Source organism: Gobio gobio (genome assembly GCF_949357685.1).
Source record: "Gobio gobio genome assembly, chromosome: 8".
Taxonomy (NCBI): domain Eukaryota; kingdom Metazoa; phylum Chordata; class Actinopteri; order Cypriniformes; family Gobionidae; genus Gobio; species Gobio gobio.
In genome coordinates this window covers 32,895,656-32,909,505 of record NC_137114.1, presented here as the reverse complement: position 1 = coordinate 32,909,505, position 13,850 = coordinate 32,895,656, and the positions used below count along the sequence as shown (strand labels likewise).

Here is a 13,850-nt window from a genome sequence, read left to right as displayed (position 1 = left end):
ATTACTGGCACCTTATTTTATTTTTTGTTATCATTTAATACTTTTTTCTTTTTCTTTTATTTACTTGTCACTGGTTTTATATAACAAAAAAATATATATTTACATGATCTTTTTAAAATATTTTGTTTTGTTTAATGTTGTTATTATTATTTTTTTACATCTATTTTTTTTAAACTTTTTTTTCTTTTCTTTTCTTGTCACTGCTTTTGTTGTGGATATTGATGCCTTGCCAATTGTGTACATATAGCAATTATTCTGATAAAATGCTTAGAAATTGATTCTCCGTTCACCATTACCCATGCACAGCCAGTCAGGACCTTCATAGAGTTGAAGGAGGAAAGAGCCACAGTGTATCAGAGATAGAGAATAAATGAAGAATGATAAAAAGGGAACTTGGCAGTATGCAGAATTTGGTCTCAGCATATCTCCCATCCGGACAGTGGGAGCTTCGGCTGAGCATTGTTAAGTATGTGTGGGGGGGCGTCTGTAGAAAGCTTTGATGTGAGCTGCGCTTTGGGTGGAGCTTGACGGGCTCTGATCTCCAGTGTCTTCTCATTATGGCAATGGCCCTGCAGCAAGCGGATAATGTCAAATAATGAATGTTGAAATTGGCTCAGCTATTTGGGAATAACAAGAAATGTTTTTCTGTTGGCGGTTATGCGCTGCAAATTGATATTTTGATTGTAGTAAAAGGTCACGTCTTGAAAGGGAGTATACCCGCCTGACCTTTCCAACCAGCCTTTAACTCTTTATCCGTCGGCGTATGTTTCCTGCTAATGGCTGCAGGTGTGACATTCTCATCGTTCCACATGAGAGGAGGGAATTCTGGCCTCTGAATAAACGGCAATGGGCAGCCATCAAACGGGGCAATGTGGACTTGTTTTTGAGTTGCGGGTCACAGGGTCACCGGGTTTGTGAAGAACACTCACAGATTGGTGCGATGACACTTTGTAGTGTGGCAGCTTGGCAGTGCTCCACACGAAGATAGTGTCATTCAACCACTGTATACACCCACTTCACGTTCAAACACACTCTTGAGTCCCTGGACTCATGCACTGATAGTTTGATAGCTGGTTGACAAGTCACACACAGATACAGTTGCTTTTTTTCTATTAGTTTGAACTCCTTTCGAGAACTGACTGAATGGCTGTGGCGGCTCACAATAGGCATTCATGTTATCTCTGGAGCTGCAGTGCTTTCTAAGGTTTATCCGTCGCTCCTTCTTCCTCTCCTCCATCTTTCCCACACTACTGTATTGATCTGTGTGGACTCCTTCATGCCTCCATTCACAGAATTTACCAGACTCTGCCAGCCTGTTTCAGCAACCCCACTGGTTTCCATTAATGGGCAGATTTATAGCGAAGCATGGGAAAAGCAAAAAAAAAAGAGATGAGAGACCGATAAAGCGTGAAGGAGTGTGTCAGCACAGCTGAGGTGATAATTGCATATGTAGCAGGTATGGAGCTCTATGATTATTGCTGACAACCACTAACCTGACATTATCAGAAATCTAAAGCACATGCAGAGTTGTACAGTTGAACCTCTTCTTTACTTTTATCCTCTGCAACCTTAAACAGAACTTTTTTTTTTCCGCATTAGTGGGAAAAACTCTCCTAAGACATAAACCTACAACAACACCTCTGCAGACATAGGCAGACTGACTGATGTTGAACTTGAGAAGTCTGTCCCTGAGTACATTACGGGCTTTGATCAGGCGCACAGGATGCTGTAAGTACCATTTGTACAAGCAGTGGAGCTCAAATTTGACTTTGATATTGTGTACCTGTCAGCGGTAATTAATGACAAGCACTCAAAGCTCTTGATTAATCACGACTCGTTTAAATGAACAGGATATGGGTCCTGCTCAGCCAGTTACTTCCATTTACCTTGGCTTGTTGCTCTCATTTTACACACTTAATTACCACAACTGCTCCCTTATAGCCTCTTAGGGGCCCAGTGTACAAAATGAGTCACTTGCTGGGCATTTGTTGTGATTATTTATACCATAGGCAAGAAACTGACTAAAGACCTTTAAGGGTATTAAACCGTGCACTCCATTCACCTATAAATCAGAGGGAATCATGGTCAAACGCTCAAATGGTGTCACTTTAAGCTGTTTTCATTAGATTCTCTCAGGAAAAGCATGCATTTTTTGGTGTTTTTCACGAGTACTATTACTCGTACTTAAGGAGTAAAGTGTAAAACTTTAAAGGCCTGTTTATACCAAGTTTTGTTTATATAGCACATTTCCATAGCTCAAGGACGCTTAACAATGTAGATAAAGAAATAAAGAAAAATAGCACCAGTTGAGTAGACAATGATAACAGACAATACAAGCAATAGAATATTACAGGTGGTAGATAAGAAAAAACATAATACAAAGTCATAAAAGAGTATTAAGAGTAAAATAAATGTACACATAGAAAGGGTATCACATTGCAACATTTATTCAAGCACATAAACAAAACAGAACATTACTTAGGAATGATAACATTTAGAAAACAAATAGGTTTTAAGTTGCGAAATGAAGTCAGAAATATTATTAATGCAACAAAGTGATAACTATATTAGCGTCTACACTAACTGATCCAAAATCAGGTGGATTAGGATTGGCTGTCAATGTTTTTTTTATCATTCATCAGCTGGAAAAATCGTTCTGAAAGTGGTTCCAACAATATTGTTTCTACGTGCTGTTTTTGTTATAGTTTTGCTATAAACATCTCTTTTCTCAAAGAATTAGAACAATTATTACAACTTTATAGTTATCGTTATATTATTGTCCTTGGTGTGAACGGCCCTTACAAATTAAAGATGGACAATATATTATCTATGTAAATTATACTACACTGTAAAAAGATAATACGTTTAAATATAAGTCAATAAGTTATGACAACATATGTTTTTACATTTCTTTAAAGGAGTAGTTCACGCCAGAATTGAACATTTCCTGATAATTTACTCACCCCCATGTCATCCAAGATGTTCGTGTGTTTCTCTCTTCAGTCGAAAAGAAATTAAGGTTTTGAGGAAAACTTTCCAGGATTTTTCTTCTTTTAGTGGACTTCAATGGGGATCAACAGGTTGAAGGTCCAAATTGCAGTTTCAATTACATTTCAAATCGCTCAAAACAATCCCAGCCGAGGAATAAGGGTCATATAGCGAAACAATGTAATTTTCTTTAAAAAATTATAATAATAAAAATAAAAAAACACACATTTTTTACCACAAATGTTCATCTTGCACTAGTTCTTCGATGCCACGCATCTTCGATACATCTTGCACTAGTTCTTCGATACCACGACTTCACGCATTACGTAGTCACGTTGGAAAGGTCATGTGTAACGTAGGCGGAAGTACCAACCCAGTGTTTACAAGTGTGGAGAAGGAGGACCGTTCAAAAGTTGTTGTATGTTGAATGACACTTATTTATATGTCTTTGTGTCAGTTTATTGTTTAAAATGGTCCGTCCGTGTGCGCATCCTGCATGTTGTGTTTTTTGTTTTAGTTTTAGTTCTCAGTCCACATACAGGATGCGTGACTTTTCCAACGTGGTTTTTGAAGTGAACTAATCATTTAACTCATGTTAGGCAGCAACTTTTTTTACAGTGTAGCTGTGAATAAAAACAATAAAAGTATATTGAATGCCCCCATTTAAAGTCAAGTCAACTTTATTTATATAGCGCTTTATGCAGTGCAGATTTTTTCAATCAGCTTTACAGTGATAACAGGTAAATGATTCAGTGATGCAAACAGAGATCATTTCAGCTGTACAACAGTTTTAAAAGAAAATAGTGCCATTGTTCAGCTGAAGTCAGTTCAGTGTTGATTCAGTTCTGTTGCAAAGATCATCAATTATTAAATTAGTTCATTTAATCAATAAATCCGTTCTGCAGAAAACAGTTATATCATCATCCACACACTTAAATTTCAGTTTATATTTAAAGGCACACTATTTAACTTTTGGCCCTCTATCAGTTGAAAAACAGAACTGCATGCTTTTTGCGTGAGTACCTTGTTTTGTTGTGGATGAATAAGACCCTTCACAGATAATGCTTTACAAGGAACTCTGTTAGAGAGCTCTATATGACAATATATATATATATATATATATATATATATATATATATATATATATATATATATATATATATATATATATATATATATATATATATATATATATATATATATATATATATATATATATATATATATATATATATATGTGTGTCGTTCTCACTATCTCCAAAAAGCCAAGCCAATGTTGATTCTTGTTTTATCACGAACTCTGTTGTGTTCTCTTTTTGCCAGCAGACTCTCCTCTGTTCTGCTTTTTTTTCGGAGGTTGGAGAGTGCTCCTTTTGTCAACCTTTCTCACTCGTTGTCACAACTAACCGATGCCACTCCCACACCATACACGTCAAAGTAGCCGGAGCAATTTTTCTCTATTTTTTACGGATATGACGAGACACGACGGGCGAGTGATGTATGCATGCAATTTCCCGTGAAAACCACCTTGTCCAGTCTATAATAAAATATAAAATAGGCTTACCAAAGTGAATCAGGGTAGGACAAAAACATGTTGGAAGAAGGATGTATTGACTCATTTAAGTGTGTGTGTGTGTGTGTGTGCGTGCGTGCGTGTGTGTGTGCGCATGTATGCGTGCTTGTGTGTGTGTGTGTGTGTGTGTGTGTGTGTGTGTGTGTGTGTGTGTGTGTGTGTGTGTGTGTGTGTGTGTGTGTGTGTGTGTGTGTGAATGAGTGTGTTTCTGCTCTAGTTTGCCACTCTAGGCATGTTTTGTTCATGTTTGTCAAAGCTGTTTGTGCTGAGTAGATGGCTACTCTCCGAGCAGTTCCTCCCTATTGGACGATATCCAGACTCTCTTCCTGCCCACAGCTTTACTGCACAATCCCTCACTGTCCCTGACTGCACTCACTGCCTACACATCATCCTCCTCTCTTTTCTTAATGTCTCTCCTAATAAATCCTAATTGTTCTTGATATTGCACCCTCTCTCAGTTGAAATGGTTTGGAGCTGTGGGTTCTTTTTTAGCCCTGCTCCTCATCACATCCACGTGTTTCTGATTCCACAGAGCCATCAAGGCTGTTTGGCTGCCGCTGGATTTCATTTGTAAGAGTAAGGTTGTATCTCTACCACAGAGGCGAGGAGGCGAAATAGAAAGCTGGATCTTTTGATCATATACTCAGAGGAACTCTTTGATTCCGGGTGTTCTTGCATTCTTACTTTCTCTTTTCTACATTTCTTACTATGTTTACTGCTGTTAACTTTTTTCCTTATTCTCTACACAAGATTCATTTATTTCAGATACTGTTTATTATTATTATAATTAAGACTTGTTTTCAAATAATATATATATATATTTTTTTTTATCCCATTGGCAAATTGGTATTTCTTTCTAATTTATTTATTTGTTTTATTTTAATGTTACATAATGTTGATAGATTTGTGCTGTAAAAAGAAATGCCTTGATTTGTGACAGTATATTTTGAATTAAGTTTATTTTTGCTATCCCATTGTCAAATAGTTTTTATTTTATTTTAACACAACTATTACTAAATTTTGTTAGATTTATGTTTAATAAATAAATGCAAATGAATTGACAAAAACGTGTATCAGAGATGAGATTCTGAAAGCACATCTTAATATCTTCCATCCGTTTTGCTTCTCAAGAAAATATATCTTGTAGTCAGGATAATTCAACTGGAAAACAAGACAAAAGTAATGATTAAGAATTTTTTTTTCAATGTGCTTTGAGGAACAGGTTGAGCCATTTACAAAAGTTACAAAAGCTGAAAATTATCCTCAGCATTTTGCGATCTCATGAGGATCTCTTCTGTGCAACATTAAAGTCTAGCTAGAGCAGATGTATTTTGCCCTTGCTTTTAGGAATATTTCATGCAAGGTGACCCAGGATCTGGGGAAATGTTCCTGGTTCTCTGGCTGGAGCCTTCAAAAAAAGTCCTTAATAACACGTATAGATTCTTTTTGCTGCAATACATTCACATTGAACAAAAAAAAAACATCCTGTGGCGCACTTTCTCCCCTGTTTGTGACCCTTGACATATCTCAGATAGCAGGTAATTTTAGATCCAGCGCAGTGCTGCAGCATCCTCCCCTGTGCCGTTTGGGTCTACAGAAACGCTGGGGATCAGGTAGCGAAGGGAAGATAAATAGAGCGGCACCTCTGCAGAACACTTCGTGCAGGAGGCCCAATGAACCATGCAGCTTTGTAATTATAATAAAAAATAAAAATGATGGTTGATTTAGGACTGCCATGTGTGTTGGGTGGAGACTCAGCCTCCCATTAAAGACAGTGTGGCCCCTATATAGGCGGTCTAGCAGAGGGGTGCCAGCCAAAACTGGAATGATAATGAGGACATTGGCTCGCTTCAGAGAATTGGGGTGTAATTGAGTTAATGAATGCATTCTGTTGCATCTCTGATTGAGCGCGTGTCCCTTCGCCACTTCCTTTAAAGTGTCCTGACTGTTCTGTGTGTGTGTGTGTGTGTGTGTGTGTGTGTGTGTGTCAACAAGCTCTCTTCCGCATTCTCCTCCACCTGACATTGAGTCTTAAAGGAGTAGTTCTTGCAATAATTAAAATGGTCATTATTTAATCTCCCTTATGTCTTTGTTTCTTCCCCATATGACTTTATTTCTTCTGCATTTTTTTAACCATATCCTGGTCACTCTTTTTAATATGAAAGTGAATAGGAACTGGGAATGTTATGCTTCAAAGTGACAATCTTTGATCTGAATCTAGTCTATTTGTCTCATTTGTAGCATTAGAAATTAACAAGGACTGTGGCAAAAATGCCACCAAAATACTGGTCAAAAGTTTGTCATATGCACTGAATAAGGGTTGCACCATGCAATGAAAAGCTTAAATTAGAAGAAATAAGGAAAAAAGATACTTCAATTTAAAAAAAAAAAATACACTTTAAATATGTACATTACTATTAATACTACAAATACAACTCCAAAATCAACTCAACTAAATAATAATAGTGTGTCGTTGCTTTGCATATATGTCCTTGTTCAAGATTTTGTTTTCAATATCCTCATGTAGTATGCATAAGTCATTCCCTCTTCATGTAGCCTATATTTAGGTGGAATATTATAAAGTCTCACAGAGGCAGTTTTATGCAAAAACAAATTCAAGATAATGGGGCAAAAAATGCAACTACACAATTAAACCAAATCTATTATGATTGTTGCTAATGATGTGAAAATGAATGAAAAGTGTCGATTGTGGCATTTCATTTAGACATTTTTTTTTTTTTTTTTTTTTTTAAACATTGAGCATTATAACCAATCATACATGTTTCTGTTGAGCTTATGAATGCAATGGCCAATCAGAGGCATTTAGATTAGTCACTGCTGAAAACACCAGAGTTTTGTTTAGAGAGTGCACGCCCACATTTGCAAATTCTTGCATCATCCAACAAAGTACAGATACAATATAAGCAGTATAAGCAATATTTTAATTTTACAATGTAGAGAACTTCAGTGATTATAAGGGGTTATTTCAAACTGGGAATAAATTACATACCGAAGGCAAGCAAAGAACATTCCCCAATCACTAAAGAGATCCATGACACACTAGACTAAAGTCATGGATCACTTTAATTATTTTTTTTTAATGCTAATATGAAGTCTTGATTTTTTTTCTAATGCGTAAAAAACAATAAACCAATTCATAAATGGTTCTTAGCTTGTTTTGTCTGTGTAGCCTACAAGAATATGACTGTATCTCCCAACACAAAAAGCTTTTTTATGTATTCTATTAATCAACATTAATAATAATTTTTACAAGATGAAGAGCAAAAATCAACGATAAAAAATGCCCCTGGAAATCAAATATTGGCCCTTAATGAAAAATTTTATTCTGCTCATATTATTCCAAGTTTTCTGTATAGCCATATAAAAGTGATTTTCTAGGGAACAAGCGACATCTAACATATTAACTGGAAAATTTTATGTGCACATATTTAGAAACTGTTGCAGTAATGAGGTATGCAAGAACCAGTGTCGTTCAACATCATTGTCAAAACTAGCATGACACACTTTGAAGTGCATGTTTGAATATGTGCAAACGCAATATGGAGGGGACAAGTTTCAGTGAATAATGAATTAAAAGTTGGTCTGTGCCTCACAAGTGTGAAACTATGGTTTCAGAAGACATTAAATATAATGCATGGGTCATATGGACTTATTTTGTGATAATTTCATATAGTTTTTTTGTTGTTGTTGTTGTTGTTATTTATTTTGGGAGCTTTGCAGTCTAATATCGCTTTATGAAACAACTTGGTGGTAAATTATGACAGAACTCTCACTTTGGGTGAACTATCCCTTTAAGGCTTAATGTTTGCTCTTTTCATGTTATTGGATCTTCTACTACACATAGTTTGCTTGAAGGCTTAGAATAACTCTCAGTGTGTTTCTCCTACAGATCGGTCAGTGGCATTCAGAGCAGGGACTGTCTATGGAGAGGAAGCTTCCATCACTTAATGTGACAGACACACTATTCAACACCACTCTCACCATAACAACCATCCTGGTAAGTCCTGTCTTCTACTCTGGTCCACATACCTCATAGAGGACACACCCTAATGATTTAACCAAGAGATTTACACACACCCCCTAGGAATGGCTTGTAGTTGCTCCTTTTTGAGGGGGTCTCTCTTCAACTTCCAGAAACTGTCTGTCTAGTCTCTAATAACCTCAGGGTTCACCACTGATCTAAATAAAGCCTCTTCTCCTCTGAGATGAGTGGAAACTAACAAGTATGCGTGTGATAGCATGTCCTGGAGCAGCAACCACCAATTGAAGATGTAATCTGCTAGGCTGTTATCTGGGGGCAATTTTCTCATCTTCCTGTGCACTATATAGTGCTGAGGAAAAAAAGGCTCTCAGCAGCCTTAGGCCGGATGTTGCATATCTGGCAGGGTCATCCCTCACTAAAAAAGAGAGAGGAATAAAGCGATTGAGAATGAGAGGGGCCATGCAAGGTGAATAAGCACTCGAAAACCGATAAATAGCTGGTGTAAAATGGCCTTGAGAGAAATCTTTTTAAGTCACAATGTATACCTGACGAATGATATGATAAGCATTAAGAGCTGCTGAAAACACAAACATAATCATGCTGTCCCAGCAAAACTTTGCTAGTGGCATTGGGCGAGAAGTAGTCTTGGAACAGTATTCACCCCCCTCCAGAAACCTGTCACAGACAAATTGTCAATCAATTAACTCTTGATGGACAAAATCAAGTCCTGCCCTTCATAATTACTATCTTGTTTGAGAAGCCATTTCACTTGGATATACATTGCAATAGGGAAGAAAATATGATCACAATTTTAATTTCATGCCAACTTGAAGTTTGATTTAACTCAGAGTATTCCTTAGTTACAGTTTGTTTAAAAGTCTGGTGGGAACATTAGAGTACCAGCATCCAACACAACATATGGTGGTGTTTTCAGCAGGTTTTTTTAAAACAAACTGCTGTGCAGTAAGTGATATAGAGATGATTATATCGGGGAGAGTGTGCGTGTGTGTGTGTCTCACTAAAGGAACGAGTGGAATACAGGTGGAACAATTCGTTTCTCTTAGATCTTTTATTGTTAATGTACTTGGTGTTACAGCTAGGAGAACTGGGGAGACGTTTGACCATGTGTTTATTCGTCTTTAAAGATATACAAAGACTATGGCCGCATTAAAGAGCCACCGAAGAGCAATTTCAGCTCTATCACGGCCCATTCATCACTGGCTGATTGCAAAGTCTGCTTTATCTGAGTAAACGCAGCACAGCTGAAAACATGCTGCAGAACTCAGCACCTGTGGACCATTCCACCAGCGTTTTCATTACTGCTCTGAGCTTTTTGTCATTGCTCGAGTTACAGCACACACACAAACACACAGATTGAATTTTTACCCTGGTGATATGGGCTAGATCTAACAATTTTGTAAGGAGAGACAGTATATTAGAGCTGGTTCGGCTTGCAGTGGTAAAGCTGTCTAAACTGTACAAAGTGTTCCTTGGCTTTTTGTAGTTGCTCTTGATGTCTCTGGCTTTATATCATGTGTAGAGGGAGCCAGAGCTTCACTGCTTTGATTGAGAACACAAATATCTCATGTTTGTTTGTAACATTTTTACATTGCTTTCATACCTCAAATCTGTCTTTTGATTGAGAAAAAAATGTATTACTCCACCATTGATAGACTGGTTAATGGCCGTTGGTGGACTTGGTAAAGACATAATAATTGAATATGATATGATATGAACTCTCTTTACCTCACATAAACGAGAGAACTCCTATTAATAATGCTAAATAATTTCTGACCTTTATATGGCAATAATTCTTTTAGCTGTGTGGAATAATGTGTGTTTAAATGGGTCATTAATTATTTTATAATGTTAAAGTCCACTTTTAATGTTAGGATTATTACATTAAAAACCATAATTTAAAAATAAAAGCGCATTTTGTAGGCTGATTTTAGCCCTCTGTTTTTATAAAAAATATATAATTGTACTATTTATATGTGTACATACACTCTAAAAAAAAAAGGTGCTATATGGCACTAAAAGTGGTTCTTGCTCATAATCATAGGGGAACCACTTTTGGTGCTATATAGCACCATATCTTAACATGTTCTATATATGGTAGCGGTGCTGTATAGCACCTCAGCCAAAGAACCACTGAAGAACCACTGAAGCACCAAGCTTTGAATTTGAATCAGCACTTAAAGTGGTTCCCCTATTGTTACGAGCCAAAGAACCACTTTTAGTGCCATATAGCACCATTTTTTAGAGTGTATATATATATATATATATATATATATATATATATATATATATATATATATATATATATATACACACACACACACAGATCAGGCATAATTATGACCTAATATTGTGCCCCTTTTGCTGCCAAAACAATCCTGACCCATCGAGGCATGGACTCCACTAGACCCCTGAAGGTGTGCTGGTACCAATATGTTATCAGCAGAATCTTTAAAGGGATAGTTCACCCAAAAATGAAAATTAGCCCATGATTTACTCACCCTCAAGTCATCCTAGGTGTATATGATATTCTTCTTTCAGACGAATAAAATCGGAGATATATTACAAAAGTCCAGGCTGATCCAAGCATTAGAATTTGATTAATAGTTGCTCTGTTTTTGAAGTCCATAAAAAGTGCATCTGCCCATCAAATAACATGTTCCACGTGGCTCTGGGGTGTTAATAAAGGCCTTCTGAAGCGAATCAATGCATTTGTGTAAGAGAAATATCCATATTTAAAACTTTATCACGTAAACTTTCGGCCGACCGCCTTCCCTGTTCAATTTATGGAAAAATTGTTGAAAGTTCACCTGCCGATCGAAAGACTAACGCGACCAGGTAGGCTCGTCATGACGTCACGTACGCATCTTGAGTTTCACTTTCAACATTCAACACTTTTCCATGGAAGGTGGAGGCCGAAAGTTTACTTGGTAAAGTTTTGAATATGGATATTTTTCTTACACAAACGCGTTGATTCACTTCAGAAGGCCTTTATTAACACCCCTGAGCCGCGTGGAGCACGTTATTGGTGGACAGATGCACTTTTTATGGACTTCAAAAACAGAGCAACAACTAATCAAATTCTAATGCTTGGATCAGCCTGGACTTGTGTAATATAACTCCAATTTTTTGTCATATACACCTAGGATGAGTTGAGGGTGACTAAATTATGGGCTAATTTTCATTTTTGGGTGAACTATCCCTTGAAGTCCTGTAAGTTGAGAGGTGAGGCCTCCATGGATCGGACTTGTTTGTTCAGCACATCCCACAGATGCTCGATTGGATTGAGATCTGGGGAATTTGGAGGCCAAGTCAACACCTCAAACTCAATGTTGTGCTCCTCAAACTGTTCCTGAACCATTTTTGCTTTGTGGCAGGGCATATTGTCCTGCTGAAAGTGGCCACAGCCACCATAGTGTTTCCATGAAAGGGTGTACATGGTCTGCAACAATGCTTAGGTAATTGGTACGTGACACATGGATGGCAGGACCCAAGGTTTACCAGCAGAACATTGCCTAAAGCATCACACTGCCTCTGCCGGCTTGCCTTCTTCCCATAGTGCATCCTGGTGCCATGTGTTCCCCAGGTAAGAAACGCACACGCACCCGGCCATCCACATGACCAGGCCACCTTCTTCTTTTGCTCCGTGGTCCAGTTCTGATGCTCACGTGTCCACTGTTGGAGCTTTCGGTGGTGGACAGGGGTCAGCATGGGCACCCTGACTGGTCTGTGGCTATGCAGCCCCATACGCAACAAACAACGATGCACTGTATATTTTAACACCTCTCTATTAGAACCAGCATTAACTTCTTGAGCAATTTGAGCTACAGTAGCTTGTCTGTTTGATCGGATATATATATGAGCTGGTATAAGGTTTGCTCTGGGTACCTGACACAGTTAATGCCTGATTTGCATAATTCCCTTAGTGATTCTAATATTAAAACCACACACACAGTGTGTGCAAATACAGGAGGATGTTATTGTTTTATTTGTGTTTAATACTTTTTCAACCTTTGTTTGCTGTCATTTGATGTGGATTTGATATGCTTTCCCTTCAGATACCTCTTTCTTTCTCAGATAAAGCTCTCGCTAGGACCTTTTTTCTTTTCTAAGCTCAAATACAGTAAATATTGTTTTGTCTCTGAAACTGGGTTCACTTTCCGTTCACTCTATAAAATCATCTTTCTGTGATGCTATCTGCAGTGTTTTTCAAAAGCCACATTATGCTCGAATTGAATCCTCAAGAAAGTCATGTGAGCCTTTACCGACCCATACTGTCTCTGAGAGCACATCTTAGAGAAAAGGAAGAGCTAAGTATTATTAATCTGTATGGGTACAATATCAGCTCAATAATGTGATATGGAGTGGATACTGTATCATTGCATCTTAAAGAAAAGAGAGTCCTCACATTCAGCATCTGAATTCATGCTCACTGTAATCAATAATGGCGATAAAGTGCTCTTTCAAAAAACATGGAGAAATACGATTGCAGAAACAATTTCATGATGAAACCTCAGGCATGCCATCTTCAGTGGACAGACCACTTTTATTGTGTTCAAGAAGAAGCAGATAGCCTTTATTCGCACAGCAATTGGAAATGTTCATAAATATAAAATGTGAGGCGCTATCCTCGTGTAATGTGCCTCCTCTGTGACCAATTTCTGTTTCTGTGACCGCTATCAGGCAAAGCTGGTTCTGTCTGGGCTATCTTCATTCTCATTCACCCCCTGTAAGCCATAAAAAAAATCAAGAGAGACATAAATTAATCAAAGAGGAAGTAGTGGGCCAGTCAGTTGCCAAACTCACTCAGGTTTTTTGGGATTGTCTGAGAAATGCTAACACACCATTTCAATTTTTCTTCACTTTCTGAACAAAAAGCTTTGATATTTGATTTGAAGTAAGATTGACTTTAATGTGTTTGTTTTCCAAACACACCAAACCAGACTGCCGCCAAGTTATATTTGTAAAATGGATTTCATCAGCTGACAGCCTTCCAAGAAAACAAATAGAATCAAATCTTCTGCAGATCCCAGACTGGTGAGGAATGTTGCATTTGGCAGGCTTGACACTCAAAGTGCCCTTAATCTCACTGTCTGCGCTATTAAACGCAAAGTTTCTTTCTCTGATGTGACCCACAGATTTTATAGAACCATTCAAGCTCGGAAGAGAGGATTGCTTGGCCTGATAACAGCACTCACTCAGTTGATTGATGCCCGAGCTCCATTCCTGAGATTGATGGCGATACGCCAGGACCGGTCCTGTGTGTTC

The 13,850-nt window shown here is 37.7% G+C and overlaps 1 protein-coding gene across 2 annotated transcripts in view; it reads left to right on the top strand.

Moving 5' to 3' along the window:
* Nucleotides 1-13,850, top strand: part of grik4 (glutamate receptor, ionotropic, kainate 4) — a 511,925-nt gene that overhangs the window by 462,509 nt on the left and 35,566 nt on the right. For both annotated transcript variants that reach the window (XM_079824290.1, XM_079824289.1), the window contains exon 12: nt 8,472-8,579. In XM_079824290.1, the coding sequence (XP_079680416.1) occupies nt 8,472-8,579 (108 nt within the window). The remainder of the gene's footprint in view (nt 1-8,471; nt 8,580-13,850) is intronic.